Genomic DNA, 22,407 nt, shown 5'->3' with positions numbered 1-22,407 from the left:
AAGCTTAGTTCTCAGCAGTTTGGAGAGCTAAAGAACAAACACATTTTCTGGTTCACTGGAGTCATTTTCACATGTTCACTGATTCAAACATTCTTTTACTCACATAACAAACAGCTGCATACCACATTAGCCCAGCCAGTGACAGTCACACATCTCTGCAATAACTGTTTGATTGCAAACTTGACCCTTTCTTCTTCTCAGCCTGAGCTAGACATTTTTAAACAGGCACTCCATTCCCAATCCTCCTTTGCAAAGAATTACATCAGATAACAAAGACTTCTCTGCCACTCATTGTAAGCCTTCTTCTGGAGATCTGTTCTAAGAGGCACTGTGTAAAAAGGTTTTTATGATGAATTCAGAACTACTATCATGTTAAGAGCACCAATTTATAAAGAAGAATTCATTGGTTAAGATCTGAAAAAATAGTTTCTCAGGCCCTACTGACCCAGTTTTCAACAAAAAAGAATCAAGTGATGCAAATTAAGTTTTGAGACATTGTTACGCAGTCTGAGAAATTTGTAAAACTGTGTTTTGCAGTAATTTCTTAATAGAAGATTCAACGACTACTTAATTCTACCCTATGCAAAAAAAAAAAAAAAAAAATCTCATTTCTTTATATTCTACGGGTCTACTTTCACAGGTAGTGATAAAATACACAGTCCATAGTGATGAACAGTTCCAATGGCAACATGGCAATAAAATTTAACTTTCAAGTACTAAACAATACTTAAGAGTTTTTTCTGTTAAAATGTAATACTCTTATCCTTTCATCTGATTAAAAAGTTGTAATATAAAAACCTACACACTTTCCCTGATAGGATGTATGACACTGAGAACCTACTTACATTTACTGGTAACTAAAGGAGACAATCAGATATCAATATAACAGGTCTTATTTTCTTCAGTAAAAACAAACATGCTTCCACAGCAACTGTTACTGCACATATTTTGTTTTTATTTTCACATGCTTTGATATGAATGCATCAGGTGTGAAAATAAATGTTTTAAATAAAGGGTAGCTCAAATTAAAAATAATTTTAAATTAGTGGCCATGAAGAGAACAACACTGCAGGGTTTTTTGCCTCTGAAGACAGGAAAAACTTCCCACAACAATACATTTAACGAACCAGAACACTTGGAATTAAAGTTTTCAGGGCACTCAAAACACACCAACTTTCACATGCATTGTTTCAAATCCTCTTCAAACTCTATCAGTTCAACCTCACTCAGAAGACTCTGGGGCTATGATTTTCAAAACTTTTCCTGACAGCCCTGAAAAGCTTCAGACAGAATTTGAACAATTCCAGGATCTTTTATTTCTGATTGCTCTATGGCATTGTAAAACAAAAGTGACAATTTTTATAATAAAGAGGAGTATTTCTCCCCCCTCTAAATGTGTAGGATTTTTTAAAGTGAAAGTTAGAAAAATAATCTTCTTCATCCTGACATATTTTCAATCCTCTTAACACAATCTCAACAACTATATATAGTATGAAATTAGCTCTCGCCTGTTAGCCTTGTTCCTACATAGAATTTTCTAATGTGTCTCACCAGTAATAAATTGTAAACGAGGCTATGACTCTAAGAGTAGACTGTGTTTCATGGGTATTTAAACAACAGCATTAAGTACTATAGGAATCTCTGGAATGTGGAGTGCAGATTTATGTGTCTTAACAATTTCTTTACTGGTTTGTAATAGAGCCAGCAAACTAACACTATTTTTATATTAATTTGGCCTCAGAAGTAGAGTATACTGGAGCATGACAAGAACAACAAAAGTAAACTGGCATATACTTAAAAACTGTAACAGTGAATTGCCTCCAATACTAAAATATTTATCGAAACTGGGGGAAAAAAAGCTAAAAAGAATTACCCTCAACAGCCTGCTACCAGCTCTTTAACAGTGGGCAATGTAATGCCTTAAGGTACCTCAAACTGTCTTTCATTTTCTAGACTTAATGGCTGATTGCAGAAATCAATGTTGCCATTAGTAACAGAGTATTTGTTATGGCATGATTTCCTCTGTTGTTAGGCTTGCAGAATGATTACAGTATTAGTGAGGTGCTTTCTTTATAAAGGGCAGAAGATATAACTTTCAATTTACTATCCATTAGTAAATGACTTTGGAAATATACATGAGGCCAGAAATCTTACCTGTTATTACATGGAGATTTTATTTCAGCAGTCATAGGCTAGGAACTTTAAAAATTGTACCAGGAAGCTCAATATTTTATAGACATCTCCAATGAAATATTATCTGCTTTGCTATTTTGTACACAGCAAGTTAACATGACATACAATACAATTAAAATGTTTCAGTCCAATTTCTATTTTTCTTGTACTTTCAAATGGATGTGAATTAAGCAGAAGGCTTCATACAAGTTAAAATCTGCACATAAGTTAGAAGATTGTCAAAAGGTTAGTAATTTGTATTTGTGAATCTCTTTTTAATCAGTCCAGTGGCCAGGTACAAGGACATAGCTAAGGAACTGACGTGGTTGTCAGAGTGAGGGCAGAGAGGTGAGCCAACATGCTGTCTATTAACTACAGCTCAAAGAAGGCATCTTTCCTCACCCTCTTACACGGAGGACAGGGAAGGATCTGCAAGAGAGACACCATGAACAGAAGAGGAGGAGAAAACCACCTTCCAAAACCTGGAGGGAGAGGCCCTGGAAGCGACTGCCATTGGTGGCTGCTCAGCCCCTGCACAGTGGGAAGGTGTCAGCTGAAAGGCTGGAAAACCTGCCCTTAGAGGGGAAAAGGGTGAGCAGAGAATTAACCTCGAAGGTATTGCAGGAACCCAAACACAGATGTTCTGGCAAATAACACCACGTCCCTGTGGACTGTAGGAAACGACCTGACAAGAGGATGCACAAACTACTTTGCTGCCATGATTTCAAATATAGCTATGAAGCTTTCAGAGCAGAGAGGGAAGAAGTTACCATACCTGAAGAGGACGGTGAGGAAGGATGAGGGCTGTCCTCCTGAGCACTCCCCGTCTGCGAGAGACCCCCACCTACTCCGCTTTCTTCAGTAATGTTAGAGGACCCTGGTGTTGTCGACCTGCTGACAGACTGAGACTCTTGATCACTTCCAGACCCACGCCGCTCATCGAGACTACCTTGAATTATTTCATCTTCTCCTTTCCTGTCTCTTTTGTGGACCCTGGAGTGAACGACCACTTGGTGGTATGTTCTAAAAACCCTTCCGCAGTCCGGGCATTCAGTTGGCTTTTCTTTTATGTTTCCATGACTTTGTAAGTTGTAATCTAGTCCCTGGGTCATACCATGTGACAAAAAATCTCTACTGCCTTCTAAAGGGTCTAGTTTGCTTGGCAAGTCTCTCTGATTGCCCATTTTAGTGCTGTGAACCAAATCAGCAGGCATTTTCTGCTTAGAGCCATCTGCTCCTACTAACACATACTCCCGCTTCTCCTTATCAAACATAACTCCAGCATTTGCCAAAGTGTCTTCGTGGCTGCGCTGTATCTGCTGCTCTTTAGACAAAAAGCCATGTTCCATGGCCATTCCCCTTGCCATAAGCTGCCAGGCCTGATAGCTGTTTACTGGATCCATCTCTGCTGCTTTGGCGGCAGCTTGTAACCTTTCTATACAGCTGGATTTCAGAGGAGGCACCAGATTGAGACAGCCCAATAAAGAATGTTTATCCCCTTCAGCAATACTGTGGCCAATGCCAGAAATGGGCGAAAGAAGCTTCCCCAAGACTTCCTTCTCTTTCATGGGCATATCTCCTTTGTTATAGATTTGATTTTGTTCGCTTAAGCTCGCTTTGTCAGGAGGAAGAAACCCGCTCTGCAAACATGACAGGTATCTTGAATACAAGTTTGCGTGAGCTTCCTGGGACATGCTGCTGACGGAGACAGGTACTTCAGGATCATTAGGAGATTTGTTCTTTACAGATAACTTATTCAGGTGAACTTTCATGTGGTTTTTAAGAAACCAAGGCTCTTTGAATCGCCTCCCACAGATCTGACAGCAGTGTTCAAAGGAATCCTTGTGCTTTCTCATGTGGCCTTTTAGGAACCAGGCTTGGCTAAACACTTGGCCACACACCTCACAACGAAACTCATTGGTGGATTGCTCCCCATTTCCATTGGAGCCCTGGCCCTGTGCTGACTCTGCAGTTATGTGAGCCTTCTCCACATGGCTGATCAGCTCCTCCTCCTGCGAGGCGGCAAAGTCACACAGAGTGCACTTATAAGGCTTGTGTAGGATCCTTATGTGCCTGTCCAGCTCTTCTCGCTTCTTAAACTTGCCTTTGCAAAACGTGCATCTGAACCCAGCTGTCTGAGCAACAACTTCTTCCTGGACACTGACTGGCTTTGGAGAGGGAACAGGGTTGGAAATGTCAGGTGTGTTGTGATTAGGTGGCACAGACAAGTTGCAGTTTGCGAGCGGCATTGGCTGGGTGTGCTGCTGTGCTTTCACATCAGGTCGTGGCTGCAAGAGGCTGCTCTTCATCTGCTTGTCCCGAAGAATTGCTCTCTCCTCCAGCTCATGTAAAAGTCTGTTTTCTTCTCTGACCCTTCCACGACCTTTGCCGAGGTTTCCAAGCTTGTGAGTACGCAGGTGTATCTTCAGGTTGCCTTTTTGAGCTGCTCTGTGGTCACAGTAGGGACACTTGAACGGTTTCTCTCCAGTGTGAGTTCGCATGTGCAGCGACAGGATGCTGTTGAATCGAAAGCGTTTCCCACAGAGGGGACAGGGGTACTTTCTGTTTTTCCTGGCATCATCCTCTATGTCGCTCATCTGAGACATAATCCCTAGGTTTTGTCCATTTAAGAACTGCTGCAGATCCACGCGCCCGTTCAAACTGGTATCAACCTCTCTATTGAGCTGGTTTGCCAGCAGGGCCATCTGGCTGCTGATGGGCTGGTTTGCTATGGACATGTGACTTTTGTCTTCTAGTGGCACTGACGCCTTCTCCTCGGGGTTCTGCCTGTTCTGGAGCTCCGGGAAGGCATGGCTGAGCTGGGAAGTGATCTGGTGCAGCTTCTGACTCATTGAATATTGCCCATTGAGGATGGTGCTGTTGAGATGGGCGTCAGCTTCTGGCACAGCTGAAGAAACACCAAGGCACAAACTAGCTTCCTCCATCTCTGAAAATCAGAAGATATTTTAGATTCAGACTGTGAAAGAGTTACAAGCATTGAATCACCGGCGTACAATTTGCATTTTATGTTTTACCTACTCATAATAATGCAAAGGAATTAGTGTAAAAACAATTAAAAGTGTATTAAGTGCCAACTGTGCCAGACAATTTTGATCATACATGCACTTTCCTCATTCTGCATGTTTACCAAGAACTATTAATTACTATTTTAAAATATGTGACAATTTCAAAATCTAATTATTACAGAAGGGGCAACAGCTTTGACCACCTCCCTTGTCCTTCCTGTGAAACTGCACCTGTCTGCATTTCTAAATCTATAGAAAAAGAAATCTTATGCATCTCTCCCATTTTCATTAAAAAAGCCAGCAACCTCCCGCCCCCCCCAAAAATAGAAATCCATTTGTAACTTTCGGTTCCATTAACCATATTCAATATATTACACATTCTACAATGAGAAAGATAGTTTTATGATTTGACAAAAAACCGATGGTATGATATTTACTGGTGTACAATAAAACAAGATAATGTTTTGGGAAAAAATAAAGGACAAGCTTTAGAACAATAAAAGGGATTTTGCTTTAGTCAACAAAAAGTGCAGTAATATCTCATTAAGCTGATTAGTATGCTGCTTAGAAACAGTACTAGGTGCTGTAACACATGATTATAATCATAAAAATCCTTCAGTGTTTGCAAGTAAGCATTAACGAGGTATATTAAATTTTAAGGAGACTGCGACTAGCAGCTTTGTAAACCTCTGAGATTAAGATTTAACTCTTCTGTTACAAAACACTGTTATTTTGTCATTTTGAAACTGAGCCCATCAAAAGGCACATAAATTATCTTCTGCCAAGTCTTTTAATTCATCATTGAGAACCTTCAAATTTCTGTTCCTAGGAAAACTTGCCAAATTATAGAAGGAATATGTCTGCCCTTCGATGGGTAAGACATGTGATTTAAGACACTTTGATTTGTTTTAAAGAGCTCTCTTATGGAACTAGATAAAACCAATTAAAACCTGGGGAAGGTGTTGTGGAAAGCCTCAACAAGTTTAAGAATTTTAATAACTTTCCTAATACACAGTAATGACTACAAATTGTAGCTACACTATGTATATTGCAGGAAATTAGAATTCAAAGCTGTTTGTTAAACACAAGTGCTCTGTTCTGGTCTGCATAATTGTCCACAATAATCCATCCTTGCCACTTCTCTACTCTACACAGATATAATGTATCTATAAAACTCTGTTTAAAATATAAAGTTTCGCATAACTAATTCATAAACTATATGATGCTATAAGGTTATATTAGAGCATAATTAAGATCTTTGTTGTTCAGTGGAGTGATTTGACACTTTATTCACTCACAAAACTACTGAATTCTATACGTTCTTAAAAACTTAATTTGGTCAACACTCTCTGTGGCTTTAGGCAAAAGCATTTTTTCACTCTGTGTTCTACAAAGGCTCCAGGCACGCTCTGGGTGGACACACTCTGGTTCCTCACACAGCTTCACAGTGGCCACTCGATAGACAATTCAAGGTCCAGATCTGGCACGTACTTAAAATGCGTGTAACTGTGCTCGTGGGAGTAGTCCAGTAGACTTCAAAGGGTGACTCTTGAAAGCCAAGTTCCACACATGATTAAGTATTTGCAGGATCAGGGCCTAAAAAAAAAGCACGGGAGGTCTTCGAGGGGAGACCTCTTTGGTCCTGACAGGATGACCGAGGTTGTGACACAATGCAGAACGTGTAAGAAGTACAGGAAAGAGTTATATTCATGTGTATTAAAGATGATGTATTAAAGATGAAAATGAGCTACCTAATATTACCCATATATAAAGCAGATCTTTGTCAAAATTTAACAGTCCTCTGATTCAGGTCACGTGTTGGGGACCCATTATTTGCATGCTGTCAATGTTATTATTTATAAAACATTAAAGAAATCAAGTGTATAAAAGGACCCCACTTAAGTTTAGCTTGCAGTGTCTGATTTCCAAAAGTAGGCAGTAGGAGAACATAGTCAAGCCAGGTGTCCACCTAAGGGCATGTAGCAAACAAGGAAAATTCTTAATTTCCATTCAAGTTTTCTGTGCAGCAGACCACAGTCATTTAACACGTGGGAACATACAAACACCTTTTCTTTTTTTATATTTTTGAAAGTTTGCCTAAATTTTGGAACAAATCAGATTTCATGTTCAAAAGGATTAAATAAGCAACTTCAGACTTGTCGTGCTAAGGTCTGCCATTGCCTGAAGTCGACTGAGATTTTGATTATCTGCCTATGTACTTCTTAAAAAAAAAAAACACAAAAAAAAACCCAACAACCAAACAAATAATCTCCAATAAACAACAAGAAAAACCCCAAAATTTGCTTTTTGTCTGGATTCCACATACCAAGAGTGTTATTTCTCCCCACCATGCTTAAACAAGACCTGTTGCAAACAAGAACATGACAATTCCAGAAATGCATAGCATGTGTGCAGACACTCACAGTGAAGAAGGTTTAGATAGGTCTTTGTGAATTGTCATTACTGTACAGCAGCTTCAAAAATGCAGTCTGAATTTTATTTTTTCTCAGTTGATCTCAATAGGACCTGGTGCCTTTACATGCTCAGAAAGGTTTGGGTAGTTAATTCTAGTATTTTATGCTCTATCGAAGTTTGGAAATGCTGACAGATCCCAGAGGAATTTATTAAGTCTGATGTTTAACCCTAAGCATCAGTTCAAATGTATGGTTATTTGGATTGAGGAGGGGAGTTGTGGTTGAGATTTTAGTTATGCTGTGCCTCTTTTTCAAATATAACTTTAATAAACTAGCAACAGCAGTCGTAGCTGGAACATCCTAAGTTTTCCAATTTTCCCTTTTTGCTATTTTCTGTCTTCTAAAATCATACAGAAACATATAATGTAGAATACAGATAGAACAAGTAAAAAAATGGATTAGAGGAATACCAAATCCATAATTTCTCATTTAAATACTTATAATTTTGGATTAAGTCGGGGGAGCCTAACCCACACACATGGATCTTTTGGCACAGGAAATGTTATATATTTTTGATTAAATATGACGAAAAGTCAGCAAAGCCTCTGCTTAGTGAGCAACAACCAGCTCTGAATGCCACCTACTTTGACCAGCTGTGCAGTTTCTGGGACCCAGCTACCACAATCTCAAGATGTATCCTTCACTTAAACTGCATTTCCACCCTCGCCTGTCCCTGCTTCTTGCAGGTCTGTTCTACCTCTGGCTCTGAATTGTCGCCTCTGTTCCTGACTCCAGCCTGGTTTCATTAAGGATAACCACAGCATTGAAAGTACTGCCCTGTGAACTTCTCCTGCCATGCCCAGTTACAGCTTTTCTGATCACAGGGACCTTGCTACTGTCCAGCTCTCACAGAAATCACTCTTGGTATCCTTGAGCCCACTCACAGCAAAACCTACCAAAATCTCATCTTGTATCCACATGCAAGACAGAAACAAAATTCATCCATCATTCCACTATGAATTAGGTAACTCAATCTAATTTGCCTAATTTCTCTAAAAAAAAAAATTAGCAATTTCATTCTCTCCCTCTTTATCCATCATCCCTGTCTAGATCTATGACCAGACAGGGTTACACCAGGTGGGGTAAGGGGTTTTCATTCCCCAGTGAGGCTCCTGCAGTTCATGGCACCCACCTTAGTGTCAAGGTATTCAAAAATAAAAAAGCTGGAAATGCTGCTGTGATGCTCCATGGTAGGGAAAATATCTAGCTTTCAATTTTTAAATATATATTCTATCACATTATTTTCATGATCCTGATCTCTCATATAAGGAAAGCACAGAATGTTTTGCCATCTCTCGTGCTGGGAACAGAAGCACAATGTTCTCTGTAGTTAACAAATGTTTACAAAATGAACTGCAAATCAAATTTCAGATTGTTAAGAAATTCAAAATATGTTTGTTGAAGTTTATGTAGTAAATTTCTGACCTTTAATTATCTCAAATGTTGTGTAAAGACAGTGTCCCTCAAGACACAGCCCCATACAGAGCGTGTTGGGATCAGGAGTTATTATGGGCTGCCCTTTCTAACCTAAATAAACCCTCAGCTCTTGCCCAAGTGAGTTGCTGAGGCCAAAAAGCCCTGACCTGATCCTGCTGCATACATGTGCTACAACCTAGCTGGGTTCACACTGCCCTGGGCAGGGCAGGAGCACCCTTGGGAAGCACCTCACCAACCATCCGTGGCCATCCGGCCTCGTTCTGTGCCCAGTGTGCAGGATCCCGTTCTTCTGAGGAGGAGCTCAGCTTATGAAACTCACAATGGGATACAGATATTATAAAAATACTGTCTCTCATCTCCTACATAAAGGTGCAGTGAGACATTCAAGTCCCTTTGATGATACTAATAGTTATTTTGATTTCACTCGCATTTTTGCCCTCAAGACTATTTCCTGTGATATCAATAGCAAAAGTTCTGGCTTTAGCCATTTCAATTGAACACACAGATTTTATTTAACTATTTGAAATGGATTACTGGAATTTAAAACCAATTATGACACCAGAAATGCCTGTCATCACAACTACATTAATGTAATACGAGAAGCTCAGCTTCCTCTTGCTGGAAACAGAGTGAAAAAAAAATATGGCAAGCAGAAAGACAGAATTTAAAGATAAATCTATGCCTACACACACATGTAAACATATGCAGGCACACACATATCTGTATACAGACACATATGTGCAGACACACACCTGTTATCTTTGTAAACAGATGGACCAAATTCAGCTCTTATTTACACCTGTTCATTCCTGCTGGACACAGACACACTGAAACTTTCCCCTCTTCAGTGCTGTAGAGAAAACAGTCATTTTAAAACCACTGTTGTGCTGTTATTATAGCTTAGATTAGGTTAGTTAAAAGATTTACAGTTCAGTAAGCAAAGTAATGCTTTACAAGCTCACGTGTTTAGACGACAAGCTCGCTCTGGCCCTGATCCTCTAAGCAGTTAGAGCTACACACACTGTTACTTATGCGTTCAGAATATAGACCTGGTATTTATCTTTCCAGCTAGAAAAATTCACATATATCTACATTATCTTGTGGTCCATTGGCAAATTCTGAATACTCCAATACAGACTGCTTCAGTTCTTAGCAACTCGTAAACAGGTATTGCCGAGATCAGAATATATATTGAATTTTTATTAAATATTGTTCTTACTGTTGCAGCAGAAACAGTTGAAGTAAGGCTGTTATAAGCATAATACACTCCTGTTAAGAAATACAGAACACCAGACTACTGAACCCTTTCAGGGTCATTAAACAGCTGTAAACATTATTACAAAAATAAACCAGAGATTTCATGCTTACATTTTAGCCCAGAGCTTGGTGTGCTGAGCAAGTACATTTTTTTCATCTCTTACAATCAACGCTGGTGACATTTGGGCATCCAAACAAATTACATCACAAATATTACTGAGGTGGGTAGGATACTGAGCAGTTTATTTGCCAGATGATTAATATATAAACAGTAGGGCAGGATAGATGACCTACTCTTCTTTGACTGATTTGTAGGCAATACTAAGAGACATAGATGTAAATAGTTAGATTTTAACAAAAACATGTGTGCATGGAAGGGGAGGGGAGAGATCAGCTGTATTTAGTGCCACCAGGACAGCATTATCCAGTCTGATAAAATGAAATAAACATTAGGCCAGATTCTATTCTCATTTTACTTATGTAAAATAGAGTAATTGCATCGACTTCATAGGAGTTTTGGTTAAGTAGGTGTCCTGTTCCTTGGGGTATAATATAATTATATTAGGAAAATATATGGTTTCTGGAGTATAACAGGATGTCTTTAGAAAAAAGAAAGTTAACCTACAGGTAATGTGTCCTATCTATTTGTTTTTATTTAAATATTATTAAGGCCAGCTTGGTAATTCGTTATCACTGTAAGTCACATTAGCACATTTAAGTTTTGTAGGCACTGCAAAGCACACGCAGCTTGTAATAACTGAGAGGTGGATCGAAGCAGGAGCGGAGCACAGCCTGTCCAGAGCAGAGGGGGAAGCAGGGCTGCCCCCATCCCACAGCCCCAGGAGGCTCCCAGGGGCTGCAGCTTCACACCAACACCATCTTCCAGCACCCGGGACCACGCAGGGGGCAGCCGGGAAGGCATTTGACAAAACTGTAGCTGCTTTGTAGTGCTGATATTTAAACAAGCTGCTTATTGATTCCAAAACAAAGTACTCCTTTAGTAACAACAGAGCCAACTCATTCCACAACAGTTTTTATGTCTTAAAGAAGGGTTAGCAGAGGGATTTTGAAGTTTCAAAAGTCATTAGCAGACAAAAAATGGTTTGCTGAGGCTGTACTGCCTTCGCTCTGGGCTGGGAAGAGAGTTGCTTTCTAAAATACCTGTTACATCTGTAGGGTGCTTTCTAGTTAGCACAGCCTTTGGGACTGATAACTGATCAGTGGAAGATAAATCACCAGAACAGTCTTTGGCTGGTAGCACCCATGGAGTGGCGGACTGTGAACCGTTTGTGATCACAGTCTAGGAAGATGAGCACAGAGGAGAGGAGAGGTCATTTATAAATCTCACTCACTGATTAGAATAGAAAGATTAGAAGAATGCAGACAAGCTGTTTGATTTATTGCTACTTTGCATGTGACTTAGCAAAATCTGTTTTCCTTCTTATTTATTCCATTTCACTTGCATATACTTAAGAAGTCAGATCCAAAGAAGAGAAAGATAAATAATTGGTACTGAAAGTTCAGTAGATTAAAAAATTTAAAAAAAAAAAAATCATGATTTTTTTTTCCCCAGGAACTGGTTGCATCTGTGATCATTATTTTTTAGCTTATAAACATTGATTCTCACGTTACTTTTTTTTCCTAGTGATCTCTCAACAACAAAAGTAAAGATAAGAGTGATACCAAAATTCAAATTGGAGCCTTATTTGTGGAAAGCTTCATTAAACTAAAGCTTCTGTTACTTTAGAAACATCATTTTTTTAAAGTAAATTTGTTATTTTCATGTAATTTGGAATGTATACAACTGATTAAACCCTCTCCAATTTGATCAATTTCCTGTAGCTCCTATCTGATCATTCACTTTAATTAATCTAACTGGCATCCACATCAGATTGAAGAAACTTTAAAATTAAGCCTTTAATGAACAACTTTACCATCACAGAGTACAAATAAAATAATAAAATGCCTGTAAGACTTTGCAAAGCATATTTATTATTTCATTTTTTGTCATTTTTACAGCATGGAAAGGGCTCTGAATCTCCTCATCTGAGGACACTGCACTGCACTGGAAGTCTGCAATGCTCTAACCCATTATATAATACCAAAAGATACATAATGTTGACCCTATTAATCCTGCATTCCTCACACAGGAAAGTTCCAAATAAAAGGCAGAGCATTTCAGCTGGGTGAGGACAGGAGGATCAGGCCCTCTGAACCAATTCCAAAGAGATCAAGAAAGAAGAGTTAAGACCACAGAACTCAAAAGCATAGTTAGAAACAATTTAAATCCAAACCTGTAATGCTGGGTTGATGATTTTATTTTCATTTCACAAAGGCTTAGACGTAGATTTTGTGCACAACTAAACATAATGTCAAATGCACATACGTCCCAAAGATCAAACTATGATTGACTGTGAAATATTCATATGCAATAGCCCAGCAAGATTTTGTTCGCAAGGGCACCTGTCAGAAGCATAAGCTTGGATACAAATCATCAAATAAATATGTAAAATCATTACTAAAATCCAGGCATGCAATCAGATAGTCAGTTGTCTGAAACTGCTGGACTGTAGCCAGCACAGTGGCTCAACAGACTAATGCTTTGGTCTTTGCAGATCCTCAGGGCCCTGGTTCAGTTCCTCCTGCTACTGGTCAGGTCAACTGTCTGTACCTAGTGTTGACTTTCCTGGCACTTAATGCTAGGAGCAAAGCAAAAAAACCCGAGTCCATAAGTTGCCTTTGACCTGAGCCACAGAAACATCTGCTGGTTGAGTCACGAACTGCTTGTTGGCCAAGTTTAACAGGAACCGAGCCTGTTGCGGATCAGCTCTCTCAGCAGTAGGTGTCACTGCAATAAATAGATGGATTTCAAGGGACAAAGACACACACTACCAGGGAAAATACATAAACAGAACATCCCTGAATAAAGAGAGTTTCAAAAAGAAGTATGTGGTCCAATTAGGCTTTTCCTTTAACTTTATGCAAAATGTTGGAAATCTGGTTTAGGGAAGAATTAAATTGCACAAGTGGGATTGCCAACAACAACGGCACCGTAATTCTGTCCTTTAGTCCTGTGCCACAGAGATCCTTTAATTCACATTAATCACCTCCCTGCAATCCCAGGTCTATTAGGTAAAGACTGTTATAGTTAAACCTTTGAAAAAAAAATGCTCTCTAACAAATTAAGTAATTTTCTCTAGTGGAACAAAAGACCTAGTTGTATGGGAAGACACTGCACACTCAGCTGTAGTTGTAGGACTGAAAGACCACAAGGTTAGCCTATTTTTTGTTAAATTAGAGAGCCCATACCCAACCCTATCTGCATACAGAACAAGGAAAAGAAGAATGCTTATAACAGCTTGGGGGGTGGGGGGGAAGATGTCTCAAGTATAGATTTAATTAATACAATGCATATTTTGAAGAAGAAGTAACCAATTTATATTTGAAACGGAAATATTTGGTATGCCAAGTAATATCACAGAGATGTCAGCCAAGTCTACACCATATTTGGTTTCATTATCACAAAATGGTTTGTAGGATAATTAAGGATGCTCCAAATTGCATGCTATTGAGTTAGACTGTAGACAAAACAATACATCACTAAGCATATGGGCTACCTGTGATGACATCAAGACAGAAACTACGTGCCTAAGAAAATGTTTTAAGAAAAAATAAATATTAATACATTAAACCTTGCATAACCTGTTGCACATGAAAGAGAACACGTGACAATACATACTCCCAAAGTACATATATAATATAACTGCATTTATTCTACTTCCAGTAACATTTAACAGGGAACAAAGGCGAAGAAAAATATAGAGAGAATAAAAAGATAAATATCTGCATTCTTCAAGGTCAGTATATTTAAGAAAACCAACATTAAAAAAAATATCACCCCCCATGAAAAGCATAAAGGGCCACAGTACAAATGTGGAAGGAGTTAAACACCTCCTTCCCCCCAGCAGTTACTTCCACCAGCTCCTGCGCTGGTATTCCCTGAAGGCCTCCAGCACCACCCAACACCAAAGCGCACTGCGATCTATTCAATCGGAGGAGAGGGACACTTTTGCTAAATGTTTCTTTGCTGGGTACAGAAATATCCTACATCTTAATACAATGTAAATGGAAACAGGTAGAAATTCAGAAGTAACTTGCCCAATTTCAGTGCTCCAAAAGGCCATAAAGGGACCAAGGTTTTCAGAATTTCAGCACTGTAGAAATAAGTATCTCTAACCGGTCATTTCCACATCTCATTTAGGAAAAAGCTTGCCATGTATCTTGACTTAAATAGATGGCTCATCCTCTGTAAAGAAGCCAGGGACAGCATCCAGAACTCTTGACACCCATTGCTTAGTCCAGTATGCCAGATAGCTTTTCTTTAGCAAACAAAATTGACTGATGAAAAGCCTGGGGTTTAACTCATGGCAAACCTGTCAACATTAAACTTTTTTTTGTTAAAATACTGGAGTTATTTTTTTTTTAATAACTGAGATTCTTGGCTGTTAATACCTTGTATCTCCAAATTCTATCTTCTCTCTTCCCTCAATCCAACTGATTTATTTTTTCCTCTCCCTATAACACATGGACTTGGTGACAAAAAATACCACACATAACTTAGATGGTCATAGTGATTCTTAGATACAAGTGGCTTCAAGGAATTATTATTCATCATATTAGTTTAATACTAATTTACAGGGGGGAAAAAAAAAAAAAGATAAAGCTGAGAAAGCCTTAGGTTCAGTGGAATGAGATGGAATAAAAGATGCAGTTGAAATAGGCAGGGATGCTGGGAGGCAGGTTGATGCAGGAAAAATAGAACAAACATTGCTCAGAACACCTCTTGTGTTTGTGGTCTCCCAAAAAGTAGAAAGAGAAAACTCCTTGCAGAATTAAGTGGAAAAGATAGATGAGGAAACACCACACAGACTAAGGCTACAAAAAAATAGACTTAATTATCACCCAAGTAAAATGAAACGGAAACAAATCCTCTTTATACCACTGGTGTTCTGGCCTGCCCATATTCTTACTGATATATCACTGCTTCAGTCATTTAACTTTATTAATTGATCACTGTCATGAGCACGAGAGCAGAGCTGGGAACTCTAAGGCCAACTTGTACCTCCTAAGCTGCTTTCCCACTGAAATAAGTGGCTCAGGCTTACCAGGGTGTGGTTAGCAGTCACTGCACTGCTCAGACACCCACTCTGGGGTCAGGAAATCTCCAGAAAACAAGCTCTTTTTCATATGTCATTTTAGAGAAGCAAAAAGAAATACATCACACTGCTCTTTCAGAGGGAGGAAGACAACCCCGAACAGGAACATCTGTACTGAAAGTAGATGACTTGGGGTATTTCCCTGTATTTTCCCAGCTGCTTTTAAAATCCTCTCGACCTGTTGCAGTGAGATTACTCTGGCTCGCAATAACCCTGCCTCTTCCTCTGAATGATCATACAAAACAGTTGCAACAGTTCCACAGTTAAGCCAAGGAAATAATAATAACGATGTCACACAAGTGACCAGAAGAAAGGGCCCCATCCTTGCAGTACTCTTGGCTGCAGTGAGGTGCAGTCCATGAAGGAAACAGAGAATTTCCTCCCTTTGCCCTGAGGGATCAGGTACAGCAAAGGGAATTGTCTTGTGCATCTCTCGAAGGAAGCAGAGATGTGAGTGCTGACTGTGGTGAAACAGAACACAGGTTTAAGTGCAATGGCAGCACGGCCTTCAGGATCCAACTAGCTGGGTGCCAACTGCTGTTTGGGCACCCCTGTTTTATCTTGGCACAATAGCTCTGATCACTAATAAAGGGCACCGAAAACTTGGCAGATACATAGCAGATAGATAAATAGAGAGGAGAATGAATACTATAAAAATACAATAACATTTCAAAGCTATCTGAAGGATAAAAATCCTTTAAATAATTTTGATGTTAATTGCAACATTCCAGGCCCTTGGCTGAAAAGACAGACTCTCGTGGTGATAGGCGAGTGGTAGCAAAGCTGACAAAGAAAGTCTGATAAATGCAATCACAGGATGACAGACCCTGGCAAGTTCAATTACGGTTGCAAAGTCAGGTGGGAGATGGACTCTGCTAACTGTAATATATCCTTAGCAGCCAGCTCTGGCAACGAACGGCTCTGACCAAACTCCTTTGAGTGACTGACAGGATCCCAGGAGCCTTCCGTCCCACGGCAGGCTGAGATCAGCTACAGCTGTTATCAGAAGGACCAGGGACTAACAGGGAGTGCTTTACTGCAAGGTTTCAACACAATACACAAATAAATGCCACAAACTGTCAGTGAAACTATTTCAAGCCTCTTGAAAAGTCTGTGCAAATGAGCAGTTTGTGTTCACTTTCTCTAGCTCGTGTAAACCTTCACTCAGTGTTAATTTACACTGCTGCAAACCTGTGTGAATCCAGGTAACACCAGCAAAATACAAAGCCAGACAAAAGGAGGGGGAAATACTTGGCTGTTCAGTTTTAAGGACCTGGCCATGGGAAGCAGTGAGTTAGCTCCCACTACTTGCAACAGGACCATCCGAGAGATCCTCTTCCTACAGGACTGAATCCCAAATGCCCCAGAGCTGACAGCATTCAGGAGTTCCCACACAAAATCACTGCTTGGGCAATGGTATTGCTCCTGTTGCCCAAGCAGAAACTCATTTTTTCTGAATTCCAGCCCCTTGCACCTACACTTATGAATATAGAGATCATTATAACTCTTTCTACTTAAAAGGATTTTCATCTCCTTAGTTTTATACTTCAGAATAGACTAACTATTCTTATTTGAGGTGAGAAAGCAAGAAGTAGATGTATAGAGCAAATTGTGGCTTCTCATACTTCAGTGCAAAATTAGCTAAGAACTTAAGTCATGTTTAATCAAAGTATCTGGCTTCCTTGTAGTTTTCCTTTCTTTATATATATATATATATATATTTTAAGTAACAAAAAACAAAGTCTTTTCTCAATTTTTTGTTGTTGAATTTTATTTTCGTAGTGACTGTTTTAGAAAAAAAAAACAAACTCACAGAGTTATTAAACAACTTCTTTGTTCTCCTTCTGGGTTTTCCAAAAATACTGTAAAATGACAATGGTATAAAAATTATACTGTAAAAAATGTAAGTACTGTGAATGAGCAGAGTTATTCATTTATATCCCTAGCATATGAAATGCCCATATCATGTATCCTTTATCCAACAGCAGACTCTTTTAGCTTCAATCACAAGAGCTAACAATATGTTATTGATATGATTTCAGGAAGCTGTCAGCAGGCAGCTTCGCTTTCAGCTCCTCAGCTCTGTTGAGCGCCCACGGAACGTACCTGTGCCTCTCCCGCAGGAGAGCTGGCAGCGAGGTGCACATTCCTGTCAGCTCTCACCGTGGAATAAAGAGAAACCTAAACAGGTCTTCCTCACTAAACGCAGCCTCACAGTCCTCACACAGCGAAAACACGCTGCTGTTTTCACTGGGAATGTTCAGCAGCACCAGCAGCCCAGGTCTCTGAGCACTGAGGGGCAGATCATTGTCCCTGCAAAGAGCTGGAGCAAGGAGCAGCAGGGCAGGTGACCCAAGGCACTGCTGTGGGCCCTCACCCTTCTTGCCCCATGCCCACCTCCTCTCCCAGCTGGCCTTTCACAAATTTCCACCTTCCTCCTGTGTCCTCCAATTCTACTCAACACAAAATCAGCAGGAAGATGAGCGAACAGGGGGTAACCAGGCGTCTGCCCTGCCAGGAAGCAGAGGGGGTGAAATGGTGCCTGAAGCTTTGTACACCCCAAGCCAGGTCTCCAGGAGCTGTCAGAGCCTGACTCCTGTCCACAGGGATGCAAATCAGGACTCCCAATGTGCTTGTGCACCTGGTCCTGTGGGCTCCCTTCAGCAAAAGGATGCAATCGAAATGAGACATGAGGCTCTTCTGTAGAGATGCAAACTTCTTCATTTTTAACCACTTCTGCTTGAAGGAGAAATAAAGTCAGCACATAACTCCAGTACTTTTATAGATTATATTTATGTGCTACTTTATTTTCAGGATCTGAAGAATAATCACAAATGTCAGAAGCCAGGACAGGTAAGCTAAAAGTGCAGCTCTTTCCACTTTAGGAAACCAGTGGGTTTTAAAATTAGTTTTCATATTGGCTTACAAGTTTTAATAACAAAAGAGTATTTTGTATTATTAGATATTGGTCATTTTTTTGTCTGACAAAGAGCAATAACAGGCTGCTGCAGGAGTTAGCACAGTTTTGGTGAGTTCTTTTTCCTCCAAATGATCAGAGAAGGTACAGTACTTTCAGGATGTGCCTCACTTGCTCTTAAAAGGGTAAAACAAAATATTCTTCTAGCTATTCTAAGCCTGCCATATAAGTATTATGCTGTTACAGATTTCAAAAGGTTAGCTTCAATGAACCTGACATCAGTATAACCCAAAATAACCCATTCAAGAGAAAAGTAAGAAATAATTGCTGTTTTCTCTTTTTTTTTTCCTCAGCTATATTGCTATAATGATTTTGCATAACAGATTGAACAAAGTGCTGTTGTGACAGGTGGTAGAATTCAGCTAGTAAGCACAGAGACAGGGTTCAATTTAGTTTGTGAATCCTTTAATTGTTGTGCAGCTAATTAAAGAAGGTTCTTTACACTCGCAAGTGTTTACCGTTGCTAGTATGCATACATGAAAAATTAAATTGTGCCTTCAAGGGCTGAGAACTATAGAAAAATCATAGCTGATTCTGCAACATGCTTACCAGCTCAAAATAGCTGCTTTTCACAATTGGAATTTGTAAAACTTTTTGCTAAGCAAATATAGAGCTAATTAGAAGTGTTCGTTGGACCAATTAACATTTAAATAAATAAGCCATATTGCACATTTCACAGTCTTTATTTAATGATGCTTCTTAACTCTTTGGAAAGATTCCTTTAAGTACAAATAAGTTGTCATAAAAATGAACGACAAAAATAACACCATAACAGTATATTCTATGCTTTTTTCTTTTTGCCTTGAAGTCTTCTCTAAAACTCTATACCTGTTACTGGGGAAAGGGGGGGTACACAAATCTGGTTCTTTCTTTCATCTTGTCAAGTTACCTTTCCACCTTTTTGAATGCAAACAGAAAAACATATTTGATTACTATTTAAAGTGTTATGATAGCTCTGTTTGTTTTGCCCCATGGAACAGAGTCTGTTTTAGACAAAAATTCTTACTTTTATCTCATAAAATGGCCATTCCAGCCCAAAAGAAGGGTGTTCTCAGAAGAGACTGCTCTTAGAGCAAGAAAAACAGCAGTTTGAAAGTTGTGTGTACAAACAACGAAGCGACAGAAAAAAACTAAATCTGTTTTCCAGGCCTGCTGTTTGCATTCCCACAGCAAAACCAGCGCTGTTGTTATACCTAACCCCAAGGCTGCAATTGCCTGTCTCTTCGGGGTCAAGTGATATTTTGCTTTCAAAACAGCTGTCTTTTAATTTAACAGTCCCTTTCAATCAATAAGACCCCTTCAGTCTGCGCTGAACATACATTTTCTCTCTTTCTTTCAACCTCCAAACCCCTACCTAACACAAAGGTTACATTAAAAACAGGGGGAAGGCTTCTTTCTACTTTTTTCCAAGATGCATTGCACTACCTTGTAATCACACTAAGAGCTAACGTGGAAGGACCCATTGTTGACCCTGGCTTTCAGCACAGAAAACCAAATTAACAAGGACCAATTAACATTCAAATAAATAAGGAAGATTAACAAAGAATACTCTGCATACCAAGAGGGTAAAATAAACTAGAGGAAAGACTACAGTATCTGCCTCAATCAGGATGAGTTGAATTCTCCAGGAAGGACACAAGCCCATCACAGCACAGAAGCACAACCTGATGAGCTCCAGAGGGGATGTGGCCGTGTGTGAAACAGGCAAAGCTCTCTCTTTGGAAAACCCTTGGGAAGATGTGCAAAAACCCCACAGTCCTGCATGATGCTTCTGTAGAAGGAAAGTGCTGCCCAACTGTCTGGTCTCTGCCCTGCTCCTTTCTCCTGGGGCTGTTGGGGTTTGGGATGGCCTCTTCTGATGCTGGGCCATGAGGAGCACGTGGCTTTGAGCTCACAGCTGACCAGCAGCAGGCCAAGGTAGACTCTTCTTGCATGGATTGTCAGTGTATGATGCTTCTGATTAAATTTTTTAGTCAGAAAGGTGTGTTTGGTTTTGGTTTTTTTAGATCCAGTAAATTCTGGTTAAAGTCAAAGAGGAGTGGCTAAAGAACATCCAACAGCTGAAGAGGAAGGTATTTGGGAAGTCCATAGGGACTGGAAAATTCACGGTTTCAAATGTACATTCAATTACACTCCACCTGAAGACTCCAAGCTAAATTTCTGTGCTAATTAGGTCGTTGTTCTGAGTACTGAGTTGCAAAATACATATATGACGTTCTCAAAATGTCATGGTTCAGAGCAAACCTGTCCCTACACAACTTTAATTTCATATAACTCTTTAACCTTTCTTTGGGGGCAGTGGGGGGCACACAGGTAGCTGAAGCTGTAACCTGGAGCTACTTCTAGGGACTCCCTGTGCCATGGATCAGAAAATGCTACACCAGGAAGGATGAAAGATGGTTGAACCCTATACCTTCATCATCCCCTGCTTCTTGCTCTTCCTTCAGGTAAATCTCCAAAAATTACTTTAATTTGGCAAAATTTCTCCACCTTTCTTGGATATCATTACCCCAACAGTACAAATAAATTCCCCAGTAACTAATCAGCTGCAAAGCCTGTCTCCTAAAAGGAAACTCCTCCTACACAAAGGTTATGAATAATTCTCAGAAGGTTACAACATGATCTATCATTTTAAGTATTTGGATCTGGAGTACTGGTTCAGGCCTCTAACTGACAGCCACCTTTATGAATAGTTAAGAGTTCACAGAGATGATTATCATGTACTATTTAAATATGTATAAAGGACAAAGATAATAACAATACTTTGCACTTTAATAGAAGCTTCTGTCTGAAATTCTCAAAGGAGAGCCAAAGTCCTCATGAATGCACACTCACAGCCCCTCTGACCAGCACAGTTGGTCACTGCTATTATTCTCTGGAATCTGCTAGGCTGTTATTGCTAGATTTCTCAAAAATGATAATGTCTGCCTTAATTTATAAAGCAGTTGGAGCTTTACAAAATGAGTAACTCACAAAGTGAATCACCATTGTGGGGATGTTGACCAATGCCTTGTGCTGAGGCAGAAAACAGCATGGGACACCACAGGATGCTCTGCAGATCCTTCGCCCTGGTTCTCCTGGTCAAGGGAGAGAATCCTCCTCATTCCCAGGCTGAAACACCACTGACTGAGGAGCACACTGTCCAACTGGGAGAAAAGCTTCTCCTGCTACTCTTCAGGAATAAGTCTTCCTGTAACTTTAAAAATAATTTTAGAGTTTTTTCCTCCAGTACTAAATCAAAAAGAGCAAAAGTGGGCTCCACTTGAGAGCCAAACTTTCTTGCATGAAGAACACTTTTGTGCAGTTTGTTACAGACACAGGAGGGTTTATACTAAAAAAATGTTTTAAGTAATCCATTTCTAAATGCTCTGTGTTGATGAAGTCAGCCTCTCCTGTCTTCTGATCAAGAGGCTGAAAGCAAGTGACTCTTTCTACTATCCCATAAAACACAGAAGGAAGATTTGATCATGCCCAATTGTATCTTTCAGAAAATATGAAAAGAGCTACTAAATAGAAACAGAATTGTAAAAAATAGCCCAAATATCAGTACTATATGCAATATATATCAGTACAAATGCAACTATACATTCTGAAATGCTGCCAAAAGTTGGTTGTGTTTGAAAACTGGACCTGGACAATTTGAACTTATGTAAATAGCATTTGTATAGCAGTGGAACCAAAGGTCCTCCTGACCTTAAGGGCATATTTACAGAAGAGTCAACTGATCTTGAATAACTCCACCAATGTATTAAGAAAACATATTTTACTTCCAACATTACTAATATGTTTATTATACAACTTTGTTTCTTAAACAAGTACATATCTTAACCAAGTATGAAAAAAGCAAA

At 39.5% G+C, this 22,407-nt stretch overlaps 1 protein-coding gene across 7 annotated transcripts in view; it reads right to left on the bottom strand.

Moving 5' to 3' along the window:
• ZNF536 (zinc finger protein 536) overlaps positions 1 to 22,407 on the bottom strand; it is a 347,905-nt gene that overhangs the window by 181,217 nt on the left and 144,281 nt on the right. For 6 of the 7 annotated variants that reach the window (XM_042027598.1, XM_042027596.1, XM_042027599.1 and 3 more), the window contains one exon: positions 2,948 to 5,119. In XM_042027598.1, coding sequence (XP_041883532.1) covers positions 2,948 to 5,117 — 2,170 coding nt within the window. In that variant the 5' untranslated portion in view covers positions 5,118 to 5,119. Of the gene's footprint in view, positions 1 to 2,947; positions 5,120 to 9,861; positions 9,960 to 22,407 lie in introns of all 7 variants that reach the window. The other variant, XM_042027600.1, reaches the window with a different exon arrangement.

The sequence above is a fragment of the Corvus kubaryi genome, unplaced genomic scaffold (assembly GCF_017639235.1).
Source record: "Corvus kubaryi isolate FWS band 111438036 unplaced genomic scaffold, C.kubaryi_AGA036_p1.0 37300, whole genome shotgun sequence".
NCBI lineage: Eukaryota > Metazoa > Chordata > Aves > Passeriformes > Corvidae > Corvus > Corvus kubaryi.
The sequence above is the reverse complement of the archived record's forward strand: the minus strand, read 5'-3'. Positions and strand labels throughout refer to the sequence as shown.